The sequence below is a fragment of the Platichthys flesus genome, chromosome 20, assembly GCF_949316205.1.
Source record: "Platichthys flesus chromosome 20, fPlaFle2.1, whole genome shotgun sequence".
Classification (NCBI taxonomy): Eukaryota; Metazoa; Chordata; class Actinopteri; order Pleuronectiformes; family Pleuronectidae; genus Platichthys; species Platichthys flesus.
The window spans coordinates 20,820,244-20,842,418 of record NC_084964.1 but is presented as its reverse complement, the minus strand read 5'-3'; the positions used below and the strand labels follow the sequence as shown (position 1 = coordinate 20,842,418).

The window sequence follows — 22,175 nt, the reverse complement described above, 5'->3', positions numbered from 1 at the left end:
TGTGTGTGTGTGTGTGTGTGTGTGTGTGTGTGTGTGTGTGTGCTCCTTCATCTCCATCAGAGACGATGAATAAACACTTTAAACATTCGTTCTTCTCATGTGGTGATTCCTGTTAGTGTTTTGGTGTGTTGGTGTGTTGTTGTGTTGATGTGTTGTTGTGTTGTTGTGTTGATGTGTTGTTGTGTTGTTGTGTTCAGGTCCAGTGGGAGAGGATCCTCACATGTGACTCTGAGATCAGAGGAAGTTGCTCCTTGTTAACATCTATGAGATGTTTTATGAATATGGATTTATGAATATGAGACTACATGTGATGCTGTTAGCAGCTTCCTGTGGAATGTGTCAGTCAAAGCTACAGATTCACTGAATCATGTTGAACAAACCAAACAAAGTGTAGTTGTTGATCTTTAACGTGTGTGAATGTAACTGCTGAAGTCTTTAGGTTGTGTTACTGCAGCACAGAGCTGATCGACTGACCTTCATCAAACTGTAAGAAGAACAGAAGAGCAGTTTTATTCATAGCTTTTATTTTCATTTGAAAACAGATTAGATTAGATTCAACTTTATTGTCATTGCACAGAGCAAGTACTTATACAACGATCCACAAAATGTATTTTTAGTTTTGTTTTTAACAGTCAGGTCCATAAAAGCTACCATGGCAGGCATCGTATAAATAATGATATTAATAATAATCTACAACATAAAATACTCCAATATATACAAATATATATGTGATGATCAAGTTTGATTTCACAAACTCATAAACACTAAATATAATCACAGAATCAATTTTCCGTTTTCAAGTTGACCAGACTTGATGAAACTTGACAAATGAGAAAACGTGTTGATCTGTGTTTGTTTTGTTCTAAACCAGATCCCTCACTGGATCCAGACCAGTTCCCTCACTGGATCCAGAGCAGTTCCCTCAATGGATCCTGACCAGTTCCCTCACTGGATCCAGACCAGATCCCTCACTGGATCCAGAGCAGTTCCCTCACTGGATCCAGACCAGATCCCTCACTGGATCCAGACCAGTTCCCTCACTGGATCCAGACCAGATCCCTCACTGGATCCAGACCAGTTCCCTCAATGGATCCTGACCAGTTCCCTCACTGGATCCAGACCAGATCCCTCACTGGATCCAGAGCAGTTCCCTCACTGGATCCAGACCAGATCCCTCACTGGATCCAGACCAGTTCCCTCACTGGATCCAGACCAGATCCCTCACTAGATCCAGAGCAGTTCCCTCACTGGATCCAGACCAGATCCCTCACTGGATCCAGACCAGTTCCCTCACTGGATCCAGACCAGATCCCTCACTGGATCCAGACCAGTTCTGTGTGATGAAGACACATATTCCTACGTCTTCTGATTACGTTTTCAACAGATGAGATATAAGTTCTTCAGACTTCAGAGCTGTTGGGGAAACATTGGACGGTCTATGCTAAGCTAAGCTAACTGTGGTCTGACTCCAGCTGTGGAACCAACAAACTAAATGTTTTCCTTAAATGTTGATAAATTCTTTCTGACGCCGGACTTGGCCCGGTGCGTTGAAGATGCGTGCCTGACTCAACATCGCCCTCTGGAGGTGAAAATGGAACACGTTATTTTCATGCAGAGCTCACAGAATCACTTCACTGATGGTTTCACAAAAATATCACAACACGATCAGACTGCGAATAAAAAGGCTTCGTACCAACGTGAAACCCTTATACTTCTGTGGATGCATCACAAACTGATCAAATCATCGATTATCAGGTCGACTTCAACTCTTCAAAGTTTTCTTTCTTTATTTGACAAACTGGTTCTTCTGTGTTGATTAACTGAGAAGTCATGAGGCTGAACATCTTATGAATTTAAAAAACTCTTCAGTTATTTAAAAAGAAGAGGAGGCCGATGTTAGCTGGTTCTTCTTCAGTTGTCTCAGACTCTGTCTTTGTGTTACACGACAGGAAAGTGAAGAGTTCTGTGTTTCAAATTGTGGTTTTGATGAATCATGAAGTGAAAGCATCATAGTGACCTTAAGCTTCACTTCCTCTCCTTCGCCCGACCCCTCAACTCACCATCCAGATGTCAAGGATAGGAAGTCGACCCTAAGAGGGGTCAAAGGTCATCCAGGGATGAGAGGACACTTGATAGGCGCAGAGGTTTCCTGCTGGCTGCAGTGTCTTTGTTGCCCTCCAGGTGGAGCTGAAGGGAGCTGGTCTAACTGTTTTTTAAACCATGTTAACTTGTGTTGCCAAAGTTATTTTGACCCACTTGTGAGAAATGATAGTGCTCAACTAATTTGGGGACACGATGTCCCGACAAAACGTTGAAGGTTTGATTCCCAAAGGGTCCAGCCCTGCTCAGACGTCCCAGGCTCTTCAGGTGGAGACACGCAGTATAATTGGTTTCATTCGTCCTCTTTATCTTCAGAGCTTCAGGTTTACTTTAAAAGTCAAAGTCCCATCCAGTGTTGTCGTCTGGTGGCGGCTCGTCCGTGTCTTCAGGGAAACTGTCGAAGTGGCTGGTGTCAGTTGGAGAAGAAACCTGGACAGAAGAACATCACATGCTCTTCATCTCAATCTTCATCCCTAGCTTCAGCTTTATTATTATTATGAGAAAACTGATGATTGGAGCGAAAGATGCAAGAAATGGCCCCAGGCAGAATAAAGCTGGGTTCACAGTTAGTGCCATGAAACACAAGCATGTAAACATATAAACAGTTAGTGCATCTTTCCTCCATTATTAAATCAGGCAAATTAAACATAGATTTCTTCTTCTACTCACGTCAGGTGTGATGGGCGGAGTCAGGGTTCCTTTCTTTAGACCCTCCCAGTTAAAACCTTCAAACCACCTGACAACACAAACACAGCTTCACTTTAATTCATTATTACTGATGACGCTGTCGCTGAAGGTTGGCGGAGGTCTGCGTCGACTCACTCACTTGTGCTTCTGAAGGTCTTTGACTCCGTTCTTCAGGTTTCCGAGTCTCTCTGACGGATTGTCTCTGTGACACAAGCAGCTGAAGTTCAGAGGTTTGTTCTGGAGATTTGAGCTGAATTCACAAACTGCCACACAGCGCCCCCTACCTGCAGAGCTTCTTTATGAGGCTGGCTGCATTCTTGGTGACCTTCTTGGGGAACTCGATCATGTCGATACCTCTCAGAATGATGTTGTAGGTTTTCATTGGGTCTGGGCCTGAGAACGGGGGACTGGAGACACAAATGGACACTGTGAGACTGACATTCCCAGAGCTACAACTGACTGACCCCGGCAGGTGTGTGTCCTCACCTGCCGGTCAGCAGCTCGAACATCAGGATGCCCAGAGACCAGTAGTCTGCAGAGACGTCGTGACCTTTGTTGAGGATGATCTCTGGAGCCACGTACTCCGGCGTCCCGCAGAACGTCCACGTCTTCTTACAGAAACCGATCTTCTTGGCAAAACCAAAGTCGACCTGAAATGACGGAGCAGATCGAAAACGATGAAAAGTGATTTCTTACCTCTGGTCTGAGTTTTACTTTGCTTTGTACAAAGAATGAAAAATCAAATCTGGAGGTTTCCCCTTGACTCTGTGGGTTAGTGTTAACCTCTCCTGTGTGTGTGTATGTGCGTGTGAGTGTGTGTGTGCTTGTGTGTGTGTACCAGCTTGGCGTATCCTCGACTATCCAGTATGAGGTTCTCCGGCTTCAGGTCTCTGTAGATGATTCCTTTGGCGTGCAGGTAGGAGAAGGCTTCCACGACACAGGCCGTGTAGAACCTGGTGGTCGAGTCTTCAAACGAGCCCCTGAGTGGAGAGGGCCCCCCATTATTAAAGTGTGTTAAAGATTTAATATCATTTAAGATTAAGTAACAATATTAAAGAGGAATTAACATTATTCACATGTCTTTAAGACTATTTTAGTTTATGGTCAGAACGTGAAGAAATGCTCTAGAGACAGATTTGAGATATCACGCTCAAGAGTTACTTTGACCTTTGACCTTTGAGTTTTTATTTGTGCCAAATATGAAGAAATTCAATGAAGACGTTCATGAGACCTGAAACACAACACCTCCGACCACTAGGTGTCGCTGTTGGAACAGGTAACAGTTGAACACAGTGAGTGTCTCAGGACGAGTACCTGTCTCTCAGGATGGTCCACAGCTCTCCTCCCAGACAAGCCTCCAGCAGCATGTACAGATATTTACTGTCTTTAAACGTCCGATACAACCTGAACACAACCCAGACATCACATGTTATATTATATATTCATATATTCAATTATATCATGTATTAAAGGTAATTATGAAACTTCTGCCTTTGAGTAGTTTTCTTAAAAATATCATCAAAAAAATATAACCTTGATTTTTCCTGTTGGAAAGGATGATTCAAAGGTTTTTATTCTGAAAGCCAAGAGACTTTCTTTTATTTTGAAAACTACAGCAACACAAACATTAACGTCTAAAGTGAAGTGAAAATTACTTTTTAATATAAATAAACTTAAATTGATTTGTTTTCTTAGAAGTCTTCATGACGATGGAGCATTTGATCACATGACATCCTGTGATGAAGACTGTGGTGTGCAGACAGTGAGGAGGTTTGATGAAGATAGCGATGAAGAAGAGGAGTGACCTGACGATGAAGTCCGAGTGAGCCTCGGTCATGATGACCTTCTCGGAGCGGATGTGTTCTTGTTGTCTCGTGTCCACGATGTGTCGTTTCTTCAGGATCTTCATGGCGAACGTCTTTGCTTCATCGTTCTTCAGCTGCACCTGAAAAACAACAACACACACTTATTCAAACCAGTGATGACACACGTCACAAAAACACAGAACAACTTCTATTATTAACGATCTGATGTTAAAACATTTAACACGTGAAACTCTACTTTGACTTTTGACATTATGGAGATGCATCATGTGACAGTGTCAGTTCAAATTATAAAACACACACTCACACACACACTCACACACAAATGACACAATCCTCTATTTGTGGATGTTCTTCATGTTACGTTATATGAGCTCTAACTCTGACTTGTCATAGGCCGCACCTTTCTCATGAGTGTGTGAGTGTGTGTGTACTGTATGTGTGTGAGTGTGTGTGTGTGTCTGTTCACTGGTGGCTGGAGGATATAAAATGTTTATACTCTCAATATCAATGTAATCTGATTACCTGAGTTCTATTACTACCTGAGTAAAGTAACTGAGCTGGTGAGTCAGGTTTTGAATGTTCCACCAGGTTAATGTGAAGCTGATGAAGACGAGGAGTCGGTGTACTGTTGGGGGGGGCAGAGCGACAGTCTGGAGGTCAGAGGTCGGTTGTTCTTGGTGTTGAGTTTCACGCTGACCGAGCGACTCAGGACACCGGACCCAGGGGCATGATGGGAAACCCTGAGCGGGGACGCCCTCCGCAGGGCTTCCCCTACGACCTTCAACTCTGTCAGACTCCGCCTCCTGCGGCACAGAACCCCGCCCCCACAGGGGCAATGCACCACAGGCCACACCCTCCAGTCACCTATCCATCCGTCAAATAATTCAAATAACTACACACCGACGAGAACACACACACACACAAACACACACACACACAAACACTGGTCTGAATATAAATCTGGCTTCAAAATGCTCTAAAACTTATTTGAACTGGTTCCAGTTCATTTAAATCTGATCACACTGAACTGAGACTGGTTTCAAAATCTGAAAATCTGAACCTAATCAAACATTTCAAAAGTTCAACTGGTTTCAAACTGGTTTCCGACTGAAACCAGTGCAGCCAGGTGTGCTGTGGTGACATGTGAGTGGTGGTACCAGCTCCACGCGGCCGAAGCCTCCGACTCCCAGCGTGTCGATGATGTTGAAGTCGCTCAGCTTCAGGCTGGAGAAGAAGACGTTCTCCGCCGCGTATCTGAAATCAAATCACAGGAATGACCATGAGGAACGTTAGGAAGCATCTGAGCGGGACGCGGTCGACTCCTCAACGTGCTCACGCTCCACTCGTACCTGCAGCACTTCACCACGCGGAAGAAGGGGAACTTCCTGGAGGTCTGGATGGAGAAGGAGGTGATGGAGGAGGTCGGGGGGGCAGGGAGGCTGGAGAGTCGCTCTCTCTGCCGCCTCACCGGGACGGAAAGCAACTCCCTCATGTCCAAACTTCAATCTGAGCGTTCAGCAGACGATCCGATGAACTTCCTGTCTTCTCTAAACTCGTCTACTGCTTCACCAAAGAATTCTAAACATGAAACCTCTTCAGGATCGTAGTCAATCGTAAAAATTTAAAAATCGTTTGAGTCGTTGATCTTCAGGCAGACATCAGTCACTTGCTTAAAGACAGAAGAAAAGTGCAAAGAAAGGTTTGGAGGAGAAACCCGAACGAGTCCGATCCTCACGAGAAGGTTCGGCACAGCGTCCGGAGGAGAGCCGTCTCGAAGGACGGGTTCCAGTTCACATGATGAGGGCGGAGCGCGGCTCTGCTCGGCTCGGACCGGCGCTGCAGATCCAGATCCTCTTTGTGCATTAAGGTTAAAACCCGGCTGCAGGACGTCAGAATCCAGAAGAGACGAAACCCAGACAGGGAGTCATCACACAAGCAGAAAGTCGCAGCTTGTTCCAGGACACAAACTTTTCCAGAAAAACAAATTCTATTTCTACACCAAAACTACGACTAAAAGAAAGACTCGAAGACATCCGTCCACGTCTGGTTGGAGCGAGTCCTGGAGTGAAGTCAACCTGAGAAGACCAGGACGCCGCTGGTATTTTTAGCACATGGAAACATTGCTGAGAGGTTCACACAGTAAACGCAGCTCTGCCATCAAATAGAGTGAAAGACAGAAGGAGGACAAACTGTCCCCACAAGCAGACGTCTCAACTTCAGAGGTCAGCAGGACGTTCAGGACGTCCCCTGGTTCCTCTGCGTCTGTTCAACACCATCGACTGGACTCATGAGTCTGATCATCTGTTCAGTTTCAGATGAAATGTCCACATTCCAAAGTAAACATTCATTCATCGTCTTCACAACAGGAAGTAAAACACCTCTGGTTGTGTTGACCCGCTCGAGGATGTTCTTGATCCCATGTTTACACAAATGATTTATAAACAATAATATGTCAGATGTTGTGTTCACGACTTTAGAATCAATATAATGCGTCTGTCGTCTAAACAAGTCCAAAAGGCTCAGGTGTGAATTCACCTTTATGCTTTTATTTTGACAGATTTACGCTTGTCTTGCATTTGTCTGTTTTTTTATTTAATTTGTACAAATCAATTTGTGTCTTTTTAAAGTTTTGGGGTGAACTAAACTTTTCTGTGGATTCAGCTCCGGTGTCACATGATCGTGATCTCAAGCAGCAAACATCCGAAAACAGGGACAGGACTATTTCCTGGAACCAGAGCTCAGCAGCCGCTCGGCCAGAGGACGACTCGTAAACATCTAAATATAGTTTGTGATAGTGAGGAGTGCAAATCCTCAGACCTTCCCTGCCCAAGTGTCCCTGAGCAAGACACCCCCACATGAAGGGCATGATGGGAAATATCACTGGTGTAAAGGAAAAGTGTGTGTGTGTGTGTGTGTGTGTGTGTGTGTGTGTGGTATTTGATTTATACCATAAGAGGAGATGTCTGCTTCAGCTTCACTCTGTCACATGACCTGTCACCTGATACACGACAAGACAGCAACACATCCAACTCTGTATGTGTGTGTGGAGGTATTTGTACTTCTGAGGTATTTGTACTTTTGAGGTATTTGTACTTTTGAGGTATTTGTACTTCTAAGGGACTCAGACAGATACATGAGAATGTGCGTTCAGCTGAAAGTGATGAATTAATCTGAGCAGATTATTGTTATCATAAAACAGGATGGAGACGTCTCTGCGTCCTTCAGCCTGACCCACAACGCTGGTATTATTAGATCATGTGACGTAAGCAGCACTGAGTTTCCAGTTACACACACACACTCACACACACACACTGACATGTGACAAACATAACAACACTTCCGTTAAAATGAACAGATGCTTTTGTGAATCTTTTTGTGTATTTTATTTTAAAAGCTGAACAAAATAGTTATATTTATTATTAATAACTTAAGTCATAACAAAACTTTTAATATTGAGACAATCATCAAACATCAGAGCAGCAGAAACTGAACAATAATAAAACATCTGTGATGAAAGTGATGAAACAACAAAGAACTGAATCTGTGTCGTTTAATTAATTTACATGAGTTCAGTTTAATGTAAGAAAAGATTTGATGTTAATGTTCAGAGTAATAGTATTTTGACTCAGTGTGTGTGTGTGTTAAACCTACTTTGCTTTAGCTTCAGCGTCCTCGTAACCTTTATTTGAGACGTCGTCTAATCCACCAATCAGATGCTTGAACGAGCTGCGGCAGAGGAAACAGCCAATCACGAAATTACACAGAAACAATTTATATTAAATTATACATACATTTACTCACACTATATAAACTGAATGAACTACATACAACAGAAGTATTATATGAAACGAGTAGAGTGGTGAGGGTGTAGTTTGTCTGGGAACCAGCAGAGGGCATCACGCAGCTTTAAATACACCAGCAGGAGTTTTTAAGAAACATTAGATTTTTATTTAATTAATTAAAACAGGAAGTAATGTTCATCTGACATTTACATGAGACTGTTTTGTTATAAATGTTGATTGTTTCTATTTGATGTTACTTTAAACTTCTTCTTGTCTCAGCTGCAGATCATGGACCTTCAGAGGAGGAGACGTGTTATGTGTTATGGATTATAGATTTGTTTATTCACACGTCTTCACTCCATCTAGCTGCTGCTGCTCCTCCAGCTCCTGGTCCCCAGGTCGGAGATGTTCGAGCTGGAGCAGCAGCTCTGGTTTCTGCTGTTGTTGTGTTTTGTGATTTGTTGTTGTGGTTCCTCACAGCTTAGTTATAATGTCCTCTGAATTATTGATATGATGAATTACTCATATCAATGTGAAAAGTGGATTTCTTACTCTCTGTCGATGACCAGGCAGGTGACCGTGTCGGCAGCGATGACGCTGGCTGTCCTCACGTCCTCCCTGTGGACACACAAATCTCCTTTTAACTAAACACTTTTAATTTTTCTTTTGTTGCATTGAACATGCATTAAATATGTATTATGTAATAAATATAATTTATCATGATTATATTACAAAACTGTATTCCCCAAACTGTCCTCTCTTCATAAGACTTTTCTGATCTATACAAGTCGGGAGATTTACACGAAACAATTCTTCAAAGTACATTTTATAAAATATTTTCAATTTAAAATAATTTACTCACTTTCCTAAGACACATTTAAAAAAGTTTCTCTGAAGAAACAGTCGACATTTTCTCAAAACACTAATTTATTCAAATGTAGTTTCTTCATTCTGTGAAATTATCTTTAATTTAAACATTTGATGTTTTCAAAATCATTATCAAAATGTCGTCACACAAACTGAACCTGGATTGTTGACACGTTTGACACACAACAGACAGTCAAAATGACCCCCCCCTCCCCCCCACACACACGCACACACACTCATTGTAGTGACCTCCACTGTTCTCTAGCGCCACCATGAGGTCACACTCTCTCACCCCTGCAGCGCTCTCTCTCCAAACCAGTCTCCCCTGACGAGCTCTCGGAGGTGAACTGGCTCCTGATTGGCTGAGTTCTCCTCGCTCACGTTCACCTGGTGAGTGTGATGAACATGTGACAGCAGGCGACCACGAGAGTCAGCTGATCAATACATCATCAGTGAAGAACCAATCAGTACCTTTCCCTTGCTGATGATGAAGAAGGTGTCGCCGCGGGCGCCCTGTCTGATGATGAACTCGCCGTCTTCATAGTGTGTCTGAACACACACACACACACACACACACACACACACACACACAATCAGGAAGTCATGACAACTAACAACACCTGTTCTCCAGGTGATAAACCCTTCGTCATGGAGACACAGTCCAGGTCTCACCTCCTCCATGACGTCGGCCAGTTTACGGAGAGTTTCCTCTGGAAGAACCTTGAAGGTCGGAACGCTGCAAAGAGACAAAGAGACAGAGGACATGGAGACAAAGAGACAGAGGACATGGAGACAGAGGGACAAAGAGTCAAAGAGTCAAAGAGTCAAAGAGACAGAGGACATGGAGACAAAGAGACAGAGGACATGGAGACAGAGGGACAAAGAGTCAAAGAGACAAAGAGTCAAAGAGACAAAGAGACAAAGAGACAAAGAGACACAGGACATGGAGACAAAGAGACAGAGGACATGGAGACAGAGGGACAAAAGAGACAAAGAGTCAAAGAGTCAAAGAGTCAAAGAGAAAAAGAGTCAAAGAGTCAAAGAGACAGAGGACATGGAGACAAAGAGACAGAGGACATGGAGACAGAGGGACAAAGAGTCAAAGAGACAAAGAGTCAAAGAGACAAAGAGACAAAGAGACAAAGAGACACAGGACATGGAGACAGAGGGACAAAGAGTCAAAGAGACAAAGAGTCAAAGAGACAAAGAGACAAAGAGACAAAGAGACAAAGAGACAACGAGACAACGAGACACAGGACATGGAGACAGAGGGACAAAGAGTCAAAGAGACAAAGAGTCAAAGAGTCAAAGAGACAGTGTCGGGTCACCTGCTCAGCAGGTCCATGTACTCTGCGTGTTTGATGAGTCCAGTTCTCATCATGATCGTCTGGAAACACTGACGGTCGATGGCCCACAGCTTCACGTGTGTCAGAGCTGAGGAACACATGTTGTTAGCGTGTGGAGTTTACACATCATGAACTGACACTGACAACAAGCTGTGGTAATACATGATCTGTGTGTGTGTGTATTTGTGTGTGTGTGTGCGTGTGTGTTTGTGTGTGTGTGTGTGTATCTGTGTGTGTGTGTGTACTTGTACTGCATACACCCACAGAGTGAGGACATGCCAACCAGTGTCCTCACTGACATACAAGTACAAGAATTTGTGTGTCTCTGTGTGTGCATACAGCGAGCAGGTGTTGTCATGGCAACAGTACAAGCATCTGTGCGTTCACCTTATTAAAGCAGCGACCAGTGGTTGCTAGGCAACATGAAGCACAGGAGCAAGAGAAAATCCTTCAGAGTAAAACTACATGTTGGTACTTCATGGTACAATGAAGCTTCTTACCCTGTACCATCTGGTACTACACAGTACTACACAGTACTACACAGAACTACACAGTACTACACAGACCTGCACAGTACTGCACAGAACTACACAGTACTACACAGTACTAGACACAACTACACAGTACTACACAGAATTACACAACTACAGAGTACTACACAGTTCATGTTTATTAGTATATTTAAATATCTATTCTAAGTCTCCTTGATTGGACCCTGGAGCCGGCTGCAGATACAGAAGTAAACTCCAGAAAGATAATTCTATAACTTTGATAATTTCCATAACATTACTCTGCCACCTCTAACACACCTATCAATATTTTGAAATGTAATGTGTTCAAGTTTAAAAAGTAGATATGTGTCCACTTGTTTTCAGCTACACTGGCTCCTCCCCTTTTCCGACCTTGGCTCGACAGCTTCAACCTGTACAAACATCTGATTTGATGATTTCAAACCAAACCTTGAATTTCCTCTTTGTTAAGAATCAGCTACAGTGTGTTGTGGTGACGAGTTTGAGTTGTGCGTGCTGTGTTAACGTGAACACGCTAACGTGATCGACTGCGGCTTCAGTCGACCAATCCCCTTGAGCCCAGCGCTGTTGCCAAGAGATGCCGATGACAAAACTTGGCTCAATGGTTGGACTGGATGGTGTTGCCTGGCAACCAGTGCTTAACAAGCACTCTACCAGGAAACCTTGACAACAGTTAGAGTTACACAAACACGTGCACACAAACACACACAGTCGGAGTTGTGGTTGTGTTGGTTGTGACTGCAGCCTCGTTCCTCCCACTCTGCCCACAGACCTGTTCCGTCTCTTCTCCTGAAACCAGATCAGCGTCCTGCGGCCGTGTGGACGTGTGGACGTGTGGACGTGTGGAAGTGAAACACGGAATGAAGCTGCAGCTTCTACTGGAGGAAAGTGTCAGTTTGGTAATCCAGCTGCTCTAGAGACCAGTATATGGACAGTTTGGATCTAGAGACCATTATGTGGACAGTTTGGATCTAGAGACCAGTATGTGGACAGTTTGGATCTAGAGACCAGTATGTGGACAGTCTGGATCTAGAGGCCAGTATGTGGACAGTTTTTATCTAGAGACCAGTATGTGGACAGTCTGGATCTAGAGACCAGTTCGTGGACAGTTTGGATCTAGAGACCAGTATGTGGACAGTTTGGATCTAGAGACCAGTATGTGGACAGTCTGGATCTAGAGGCCAGTATGTGGACAGTTTTTATCTAGAGACCAGTATGTGGACAGTCTGGATCTAGAGACCAGTTCGTGGACAGTTTGGATCTAGAGACCAGTCTGTGGACAGTTTGGATCTAGAGACCAGTATGTGGACAGTCTGGATCTAGAGGCCAGTATGTGGACAGTTTTTATCTAGAGACCAGTCTGTGGACAGTTTGGATCTAGAGACCAGTTCGTGGACAGTTTGGATCTAGAGACCAGTATGTGGACAGTTTGGATCTAGAGACCAGTATGTGGACAGTTTGGATCTAGAGACCAGTTCGTGGACAGTTTGGATCTAGAGACCAGTATGTGGACAGTTTGGATCTAGAGACGAGTGTGTGGACAGTTTGGATCTAGAGACCAGTTCGTGGACAGTTTTGATCTAGAGACCAGTATGTGGACAGTTTGGATCTAGAGACGAGTGTGTGGACAGTTTGGATCTAGAGACCAGTTCGTGGACAGTTTTGATCTAGAGACCAGTATGTGGACAGTCTGGATCTAGAGACCAGTCTGTGGACAGTTTGGATCTAGAGACCAGTATGTGGACAGTCTGGATCTAGAGACCAGTCTGTGGACAGTTTGGATCTAGAGGCCAGTATGTGGACAGTTTGGATCTAGAGACAAGTGTGTGGACAGTTTGGATCTAGAGACCAGTCTGTGGACAGTTTGGATCTAGAGACCAGTATGTGGACAGTTTGGATCTAGAGACCAGTATGTGGACAGTCTGGATCTAGAGACCAGTATGTGGACAGTCTGGATCTAGAGACCAGTCTGTGGACAGTTTGGATCTAGAGACCAGTCTGTGGACAGTTTGGATCTAGAGGCCAGTATGTGGACAGTTTGGATCTAGAGACCAGTGTGTGGACAGTTTGGATCTAGAGACCAGTCTGTGGACAGTTTGGATCTAGAGACCAGTATGTGGACAGTTTGGATCTAGAGACCAGTATGTGGACAGTCTGGATCTAGAGACCAGTATGTGGACAGTCTGGATCTAGAGACCAGTCTGTGGACAGTTTGGATCTAGAGAGGCTGAGGCCCGACTCTTGGGTTGAACCATCAGAGGTTTAGATGTTGAAGGCTGAGCTCCAATAAGAACTCATGCTTCTTAACCTTTAAAGGTTCCAGTAGGAGATGGTTCAGCCTCTGGGGGGGGGGGGGTACCAGTTTATTAAAAGAGAATTCAATTAAATTCAATTTTATTTATATCATTATTTACATGATCTCAAGGCTTTTACATTGACGGTCAAGACCATCAGTTCATTATAGAGAAACAAACAGTTCTGTGACCTTCTCTTATTAAACTCAGATAAAACAGAGATTCCAATACTTAAACACCTCAGAAACACATTATCTAATGGTGCGCACTAATACACACACACAGACACACACACACACACACTGACACACACACACACTCGGTGTACTCACTCCGGACAGTAGCCGTGCGGGTGCAGTTGTAGAGGATGGCGAGTTCTCCAAACACTTTTCCTGGTCCCATTGTGCACAACTTCATCTCCTCTTTAGTCACCTCCACCTTCCCCTCTGGACGAGAGACATCCACACACAGTGGGACAGGGACAGAGAGAGAGAGAGAGAGAGACAGGCATAAATAAGAAAGAAAATGAAGTATTTCTTATCAACAAACAAAAACCCCGATAAAGTTTATAGTTAGAGCTGGTCCAGTCTCAGACCTGCTCTTAGTTCTGCTGCTCCCGGTCCAGAAGGTCGAGAACATCAACTGGCTCTATGCATTGATTAGTGCAGCAGAACGTTACTTGTCCTATGTTCTAAAATAGGAAGCGTTTAGTCTAAAAAGGGTTAGAGGTACTGATGTCTGATCTACTGAGTGGGTCACATGGTTTTCATCGTTCTACCATACAAACCAGTACCCAGTCAGATTTACCTTGAGCCTCAGTGTAGCCTCCAGTTCGGCCAGTATCATTGATTACAAGACAAACACACCTGATGGTGCAAAGGAGTTTATGACCCATGACACACAGAGCTTCTCCTTCCAGCTTCTCCTCCTCTTCTTCATCCCTATTCCATTGAAGTAATTCATATTGACCCTTGACCTCTTCCCCGAGTCCATTTGCTTTATCTCTGCAGATCCAGGGCCTCAGTGGCCACATCATGGATTATGATTTGTGGAGCAGAGGTCGTGGTGGTGGATCCAGTTTGATCCAGTTTGGTGGATTCTATATCGTGCTGGCTGATCGTAGTGGTAATGGAGGATCCTGTGTCACGTTGGCATCAGATGGTGGTGGACCAGGACCGAGGTGGCAGCTGATGATGGATCCTAACTGGAGGCAGTGGACAATGACTGTGGACTCTAGTGGATCTGATCTGGATGGTGGATCATGGTCTTGCTGGTTGCTGAACACAGAATATGATGCATCAGGAGTGATTGACATATAGAAGTTATTCTTCAAGAGGTCTACCCTCATCAATGCTGCTGACAACTTTAATCCTGATGATGTGACATGTGTCTCTGAGGTTTCTACGTAATTGTAACAGGTTTTCAGTAGTTTGTCCTGACTCTTGTTGAAGGTGAACTTACATACTGTAGATGTTTACACACACACACACACAGACATACACACACACACACACACACACACACACATGCACACTCACAGGATCAACACTGACTCACTTTGTTTCCATACAAATCCTCCAACAGTCCATTGAATAAAGTCTGGTCCTCACAAAGGTATAAATACACTTTTCATCCTCCGTTCTTTCATAGGTTCACATCCCTTTCTTTTTCTTTTCTTCTTCTACAGACTGAAACAGGGAAAACATTTTAATGCCAAATATGGTCATCCAACAGGTTGCCATGTCAACCGCATCCACCAGAGAGCTGTGTGTGTGTGTGTTTGTATGTTTGTGTGTGTGTGTCTGTGAGGTTTTTGGTTCAGACCCAGGTTCCCTGCTGCAGGTGGAGGTGGTGGTGTTTGAAGCGGGGGGGGGGGGGGGGGTTGATGAGATGTTCACGAGGAACCACGGCAGGAAGAGACACTGAATTGTGTTAATCAGTGGAGACAGATGTTCAGGAAATGGAATGTAATGAGTGGATTAACACACAACAACATATTTAATATTTTTTATTTCTGGAATTTTAACGTAAGTAAAATAAATAAAATCTGTGGCAGTAAACAATATTGTATAGCTCCTAAACATCTCAGGAGGTTTTCAGAGGAGCTTGTGTTCAGGCATCAAACTGTGTGTGTGTTATGAATTATTGCTCATTAATGCTGTGGAGGAACAAACAGATGAAGCAGTTTTGTCTCATTATGTAAAACAAACACACACACACATACACACACACACACACACACACACACACACACACACACACAATCAATCTTCCTCGTAGTCTGTTTTTAGGGATCACTTCCTCTTCCTGTAATAGAAGTCAATATATTTAGCTGCCATCTGCGCCCCTCCCCACTTCCAACACACACACACACACACACACACACACACACACACACACACACGCGCACACACACACACACACAAACACACACACACACACACACACGTTGATCGGATCATCCAATCATGAATTAGCTCTGTCTTTCTCTCCTCATTTCCTCTGACAGTTTAAACACACTCTTCTTCTTCTTCTGCTTCTTCTTCTTCTTCTTCTTCTTCTTCTTCTTCTTCTTCTTCTTCTTCTTCTTCTTCTTCTTCTCTTGTTTCTGTCGATCGACGACGCAGCGTTGTCACGACTTCTGAGTCAGCCCACTGAAGATCGTGTGTATTACAGTAATTAGTTCATAAACTCAGGTCTGAAGCTCACTCGCCCACTAGAGACAGGGACATGTTGTAATATCTATTTTAGCAGTGACCCACTTACCCCCCCGCTCTCGCACACACACACACACACACACACACACACACACACACACACACACACACACACACACACACACACATCAGTTGAACAAACACTGTGTGTCCATCAGTGTTTTCTGCATAAACCAGACTCTTTTCAAAAATCACACATTTGAGCGTTCTGTCGAGGTGTGATCCGCCGCTAACTCCCACGGGCAGAGGAGCGTCCATCTGGACCATTGTGATCCAGAACCACTGAGACAAAGGTTCTCAAATCCTCCTGAAAGGAGCCGACCTGAGGTGACCTCAGTTTAACACGTTTAACACGTTTAACACGTTTAACACATCACCATGTTGAACATGTGACGTTCTTCATTCTTCATATTAGAAACAATTTGTTCTCAAAAGTTCACATATTCATTTCTTAGCGAAGCTCAAAGAAGCAGGTTGAACCAGGAAACAGGCTTCAGGAGCTCTAACCTAAAGGTCGGACTGAGCACAGGAGACTTCCTGTTTCAGCTCCAATCAACTCGGAGCTGCTGCTCAGCTTCAGGTTCACTGAGGGTTAGGGTTAGGGTTAGGGCATCTGGTGCCAACAGCTCTAGACAAACAAAGAGTCCACGTCTCAACTCGCTGAATGAACTGTTTCCTGTTTCTACAACCATAACAATGAGTTTAGTTTGATAAACATCCTTCAAAGTAAAAGTCTCACAGGCCTCAAGATCCACACTCTTTAAAAACAAAAAGACTCATGTTCAGGTCATAAAACATGACAACAAAAAAAGAAGTTCCAGTAAAAATAACACAAAACATAATTAACATTAAAAAACAGAAAAGTTAGAATCAACGCTAAATCTCAACAAAAAAGTGAAGGAAGAAATCCTGATGAAGATCAAAGCCTCTGCATGAAAACCTTCAGAACAACAAAATTAGGTTTAAAAATATGAGCCAACAAAATGAAGTCTCAGTGGTCTCCTCACCTTCCATGACGAAGACGAGGGAGCCCACGTCGCCCTCTCTGATGATGCACGCGTCTTTCCCATAATCCACCGGGTACATGCAGTCCACGATCTCCTGGGTCTGAGACAGCTCCAGGTTCTTCATGAAGTCGTTGTCCAAGATGGCGTCTTTGATCAGATCCTTTGATCTGCCACAGGAGAGGGGCGGGGTTATCATCCTGAACTGTCACTCAACTCACTCTTACTGTCCTGTGCTGCCACTGGCTGAGCACCATGAACAACACTGGAGCCTGATTAGCTGCTGTGTTACCAGGAAGAGGACAATATCAACGACGACAACCAGATTGTTAAGTGAATTAGTTAGTGTGATAGTTAGTGTGTTAGTTAGTGTGTTAGTTAGTGTGTTAGCTAGTGTGTTAGTTAGTGTGTTCGTTAGTCAGTGTGTTAGTTAATTAATGTGTTCATTAGTCAGTCAGTTAGTTAGTGAGTTAGTAAGTTAATGTGTTAGTTAGTGTGTTAGTTTGTGTGCTAGTTAGTTAATGTGTTCATTAGTCAGTCAGTTAGTTAGTGAGTTAGTTAGTTAGTGTGTTAGTTAGTTAATGTGTTAGTAAGTGTGTTAGTTAGTTAGTGTGTTAGTTAGTGTTAGTTGGTCGGTTAGTTAATGTGTTAGTTAGTGTGTTAGTTAGTCAGTGTGTTAGTTAATTAATGTGTTCATTAGTCAGTCAGTTAGTTAGTGAGTTAGTAAGTTAATGTCTTAGTTAGTGTGTTAGTTTGTGTGCTAGTCAGTTAATGTGTTCATTAGTCAGTCAGTTAGTTAGTGAGTTAGTTAGTTAGTGTGTTAGTTAGTTAATGTGTTAGTAAGTGTGTTAGTTAGTTAGTGTTAGTTAGTCGGTTAGTTAATGTGTTAGTTAGTGTGTTAGTTAGCTAATGTGTTCATTAGTCAGTCAGTTGGTCAGTTAGTTAGTGTGTTAGTGTGTTAGTTAGTGTGTTAAGTAGTGTGTTAGTTAGTTAGTGTGTTAGTTATTTAGTGTGTTAGTTAGTGTGTTAGTTATTTAGTGTGTTAGTTAGTGTGTTAGTTAGTTAGTGTGTTAGTTAGTGTGTTAGTTATTTAGTGTTTTAGTTAGTCGGTTAGTTAATGTGTTAGTTAGTTAGTGTGTTAGTTAGTGTTAGTTAGTCGGTTAGTTAATGTGTTACTTAGTGTGTTAGTTAGCTAATGTGTTCATTAGTCAGTCAGTTGGTCAGTAAGTTAGTGTGTTAGTGTGTTAGTTAGTGTGTTAAGTAGTGTGTTAGTTATTTAGTGTGTTAAGTAGTGTGTTAGTTAGTTAGTGTGTTAGTGTGTTAGTTATTTAGTGTGTTAGTTAGTGTTAGTTAGTCAGTTAGTTAATGTGTTAGTTAGTGTGTTAGTTAGTTAGTGTGTTAGTTAGTGTTAGTTAGTTGGTTAGTTAATGTGTTAGTTAGTGTGTTAGTTAGCTAATGTGTTCATTAGTCAGTCAGTTGGTCAGTTAGTTAGTGTGTTAGTGTGTTAGTTAGTGTGTTAGTTAGTGTGTTAGTTAGTTAGTGTGTTAGTTAGTGTTAGTTAGTTGGTTAGTTAATGTGTTAGTTAGTGTGTTAGTTAGCTAATGTGTTCATTAGTCAGTCAGTTGGTCAGTTAGTTAGTGTGTTAGTGTGTTAGTATGTTAGTTAGTGTGTTAAGTAGTGTGTTAGTTAGTTAGTGTGTTAGTTAGTGTGTTAGTTATTTAGTGTGTTAGTTAGTGTGTTAGTTATTTAGTGTGTTAGTTACTGTGTTAGTTAGTTACTGTGTTAGTTAGTTAGTGTGTTAGTTAGTGTGTTAAGTAGTGTGTTAGTTAGTTAGTGTGTTAGTTAGTGTGTTAGTTATTTAGTGTGTTAGTTAGTGTGTTAGTTAGTGTGTTAGTTAGTTAGTGTGTTAGTTAGTGTGTTAAGTAGTGTGTTAGTTAGTTAGTGTGTTAGTTAGTGAGTTAGTTATTTAGTGTGTTAGTTAGTGTGTTAGTTATTTAGTGTGTTAGTTAGTTAGTGTGTTAGTTATTTAGTGTGTTAGTTAGTGTGTTAGTTAGTAAGTGTGTTAGTTAGTGTGTTAGTTATTTAGTGTGTTAGTTATTTAGTGTGTTAGTTAGTTAGTGTGTTAGTTAGTTAGTGTGTTAGTTAGTTAGTGTGTTAGTTAGTTAGTGTGTTAGTTAGTTAGTGTGTTAGTTAGTTAGTGTGTTAGTTAGTGTGTTAAGTGGAGCTCTGACTGTGTGAACTGAGGAAGCAGTGGATCATGTGGAGGAGAGTTCAGCCTCAGTGGAGGACACGCTCCAGAGTGACGCAGTTTTTCATTAGTTGTATTCTGCAGGTTTCCACTGTCTTTTTATAGGAAAAGCTTTTAGACATGGAGACGTGTCTGACTGGAAACATCAACCAGTAAACCATTCAACGACTGAGAGGAAACCAGCGTCGGTACAGTGGAAACCATCAGGCTCAGTAACAGAACCTTTCAAAATAAAAGCTGTGTCAGCAGCAGATGTGTGACAGCTGAGATTCAGCCCATCATTAACTTGTCTGATGTGACGAGCTTGAAATCCTGCAGTGTTTCTACACACAGACACACACAGACACACACACACACACACACACACACACACAGAAAGCCATAGAGAAACAGAGGCAAAGCTGCAGGATGCTGACAGTGAGAAGTGGTGGGAGTGCTGTCATCTGCCTGTGTGTGTGGGTGGTGGGGGGGAGAGGGGGGGGGTGTATCTGGCTGTAACAAATCCACAATCTGAAGTATCAAACTCTGGTTTTTAGTTTATATATATACATGAGAAATATATAATAAATATAATATATATATATAATATTATATAAAAATGTAAATTCTTAATCTGTCCAGGTGAATAACACCTGTAACCACTGGGATGCTGCTTCCATCTCCAACGTGTGAACTGACCACTGATCTGATCCGTTTCACTGACACTTTCAAGTCTTACTGAAACCCTAACCCTAAGGAAAGGAGGGGGAGGAGGAGGAGGAGGAGGAGGAGGGGGAGGAGGATGAGGAGGAGGAGGAGGAGAAGAAGAAGAAGAAGAAGAAGAAGAAGAAGAAGAAGAAGAAGAAGAAGAAGAAGAAGAAGAATAAGAAGAAGAAGAAGAAGAAGAAGAAGAAGAAATCCTTTGGTTCATGTTGTAAATGTCACCTCATGTTCACACGTGTGCTGAGGACTTACTCAGGACTCTTGGGGTAGAATGGCAGGGTGACGTGGCTGAGGGCGCTGATGTCACAGGCCGTGGGCTCGGCGGAGATGGCCTGCCTCTTGCTGCGCTGCTGGTCCGGCTGCAGGACCAGGATCTGCTGCTGAGCCTGGACCTGCTGTGCGGTGGCCGGCCGGATCACAGACCGGTACTTGTCCAGCTCATTCTGCAGTCGTTGGATCAGCTCGTCCTTCTGATCCAGCTCCAGCTCCAGCTCGTCGATCAGGGCATCTCGCTGCCGCAGCTCCTCGATCTTCTCCTGGAGGGCATACTGCAGGTCCCGCAGGGTGCCCATCAGTCCTGTGGGGGGCCCTGAAGAGTTCTCAGGACTGCTCCAGACTTGTTAGGGTTCCTAGGACCCCCAGACTATGAGATTCCCTGTCCCTACAGGATCTTGTTTATTTCCGGGGGTTCAACAGGTTCCTCTGAAAGTTCCTCTGGGATTCTTCAAAGCTTCTCAAGGTTCTTCTTGGGTTCCTCAGAATCTCCAGGTACCATAGAGTCTCTCTGAGGTTCTTCAGATTCTTTAGTTTCCTCCAGATTCTGAGGGAGTTTAAAGGCTCCTTCAGTCTATCTACTCAAGAAGTTACCATCATTTCTTCAAAGGTCCCAAATCTTGTTCTGTGGTTTTTTGTCTTGACTCTTCTTCAGGGGTTTGAGGCTTCATATCTGTAGAGTTACACTCGACGAAGGAAAACAAATGAGATTTGAGATGAAAAATCTCCACCTGGAAAGAAAGAAAGAACAAGAGACCAAATCAAAGATAAGATAAGAGGATGAGACCTTGCTCCTTTAAACGAGACGAAGTGGATGAAGAACACTTCACCTCCACCTGCAGGGTTCCGCTGCTCCAGGAAACACGATCTAACACGAAGAGAAGAAGAACAGACAGAAGCACGTGGAAGAAAACTGAGAGAAGTGAAACTTTAAATCCCGAGACGCTTCAAGCTGCGACACCTGCTGCAGGAAAAAACGTGACTTTAAAATCCGCAGATCCGCGAAGAGTCCTGGCAGAGAGGAAGAGGAGCAGAGAAGAAGAGAGAGCGGAAGAGGAAGATGTGGAGGAGAAGAACGAAGCAGGATCGAGTCTCACTTCGGGTTGAAGCAGCAGAGAGATGTTCCGTCACATGAGGAAGAGTCTGAAAACTGAGGAAGAGGAGGAGAATTGAAGAGGAGGAGGAGGAAGAGGAGGATGATCATGAAGAGGAGGAGGAAGAGGATCATGAAGAGGGTGGAAGAAATTTGTTTCGCCTACCCCCCCCCCCCCCCCCTCCTCTTCATCCTCCTCATAACAAAGATACATTTTTTTTAAAGTTTTATTTGTTCACTCATGGAAAAATAGAACTTTATTTTTTCCGTGATTCTTGATGATGTGATGATGCAATCAGTCATCAATCAATCAGTCATCAATCAATCAATGATCGATCATTCTTTGTATGTCACCTACAGTTTAGTGTTTCCACTGAGAAGCACGCACAGAAGGTCCCTCTGTCCTGTGACGCCCCCTGTCTGCTGGTCACCGTCACTACACTTCTCAGGAGAAGCAGGAGTGAAATATTTTGCTGTTTTTCATATAAAACCTCATGTTACATATGAACATGAACTGAAAACACATGTAAATGTTCAATGATGTGTTTATATGAAAACGAGACAACAGATCGTACATCTATTTAATATCAAAAAGCTGATGGGGGGGTAAATAATGAACTAACTGTTCATTATATCTTGAAGGAGCAGTGAGATTCAGAAATATATATAGTATGTTTATATATATATATATAGTTGTAAGAAACAT

General features: G+C 43.1%; 1 protein-coding gene across 3 annotated transcripts; it reads right to left on the bottom strand.

The window, feature by feature from the left end:
- Positions 1-999: 999 nt before the first annotated feature.
- On the bottom strand, positions 1,000-21,516 carry prkg1b (protein kinase cGMP-dependent 1b). Of its 3 annotated transcripts, none has more exons than XM_062414100.1 (19): positions 21,207-21,506; positions 20,356-21,107; positions 17,157-17,323; positions 13,765-13,878; positions 10,591-10,696; positions 9,935-9,998; positions 9,734-9,811; positions 9,555-9,649; positions 8,948-9,013; positions 8,265-8,339; positions 5,771-5,867; positions 4,593-4,732; positions 4,102-4,191; positions 3,626-3,767; positions 3,274-3,437; positions 3,072-3,194; positions 2,927-2,989; positions 2,770-2,836; positions 1,000-2,529 (listed from the first exon to the last, which is right to left on the bottom strand). In XM_062414100.1, exons 2-19 carry the CDS (start codon positions 20,673-20,675, stop codon positions 2,431-2,433), a joined length of 2,070 nt encoding a protein of 689 aa, XP_062270084.1. In that variant the 5' UTR covers positions 20,676-21,107; positions 21,207-21,506; the 3' UTR covers positions 1,000-2,430. The 3 variants fall into 3 exon arrangements, 2 of the variants coding, with proteins under 2 accessions (XP_062270084.1, XP_062270085.1); XR_009924803.1 differs by having other exon boundaries at positions 2,456-2,529; positions 2,923-2,989; positions 21,207-21,516; XM_062414101.1 differs by lacking the exons at positions 8,265-8,339; positions 8,948-9,013; positions 9,555-9,649; ... (5 more) ...; positions 20,356-21,107; positions 21,207-21,506 and adding an exon at positions 5,963-6,851.
- Positions 21,517-22,175: the final 659 nt, after the last annotated feature.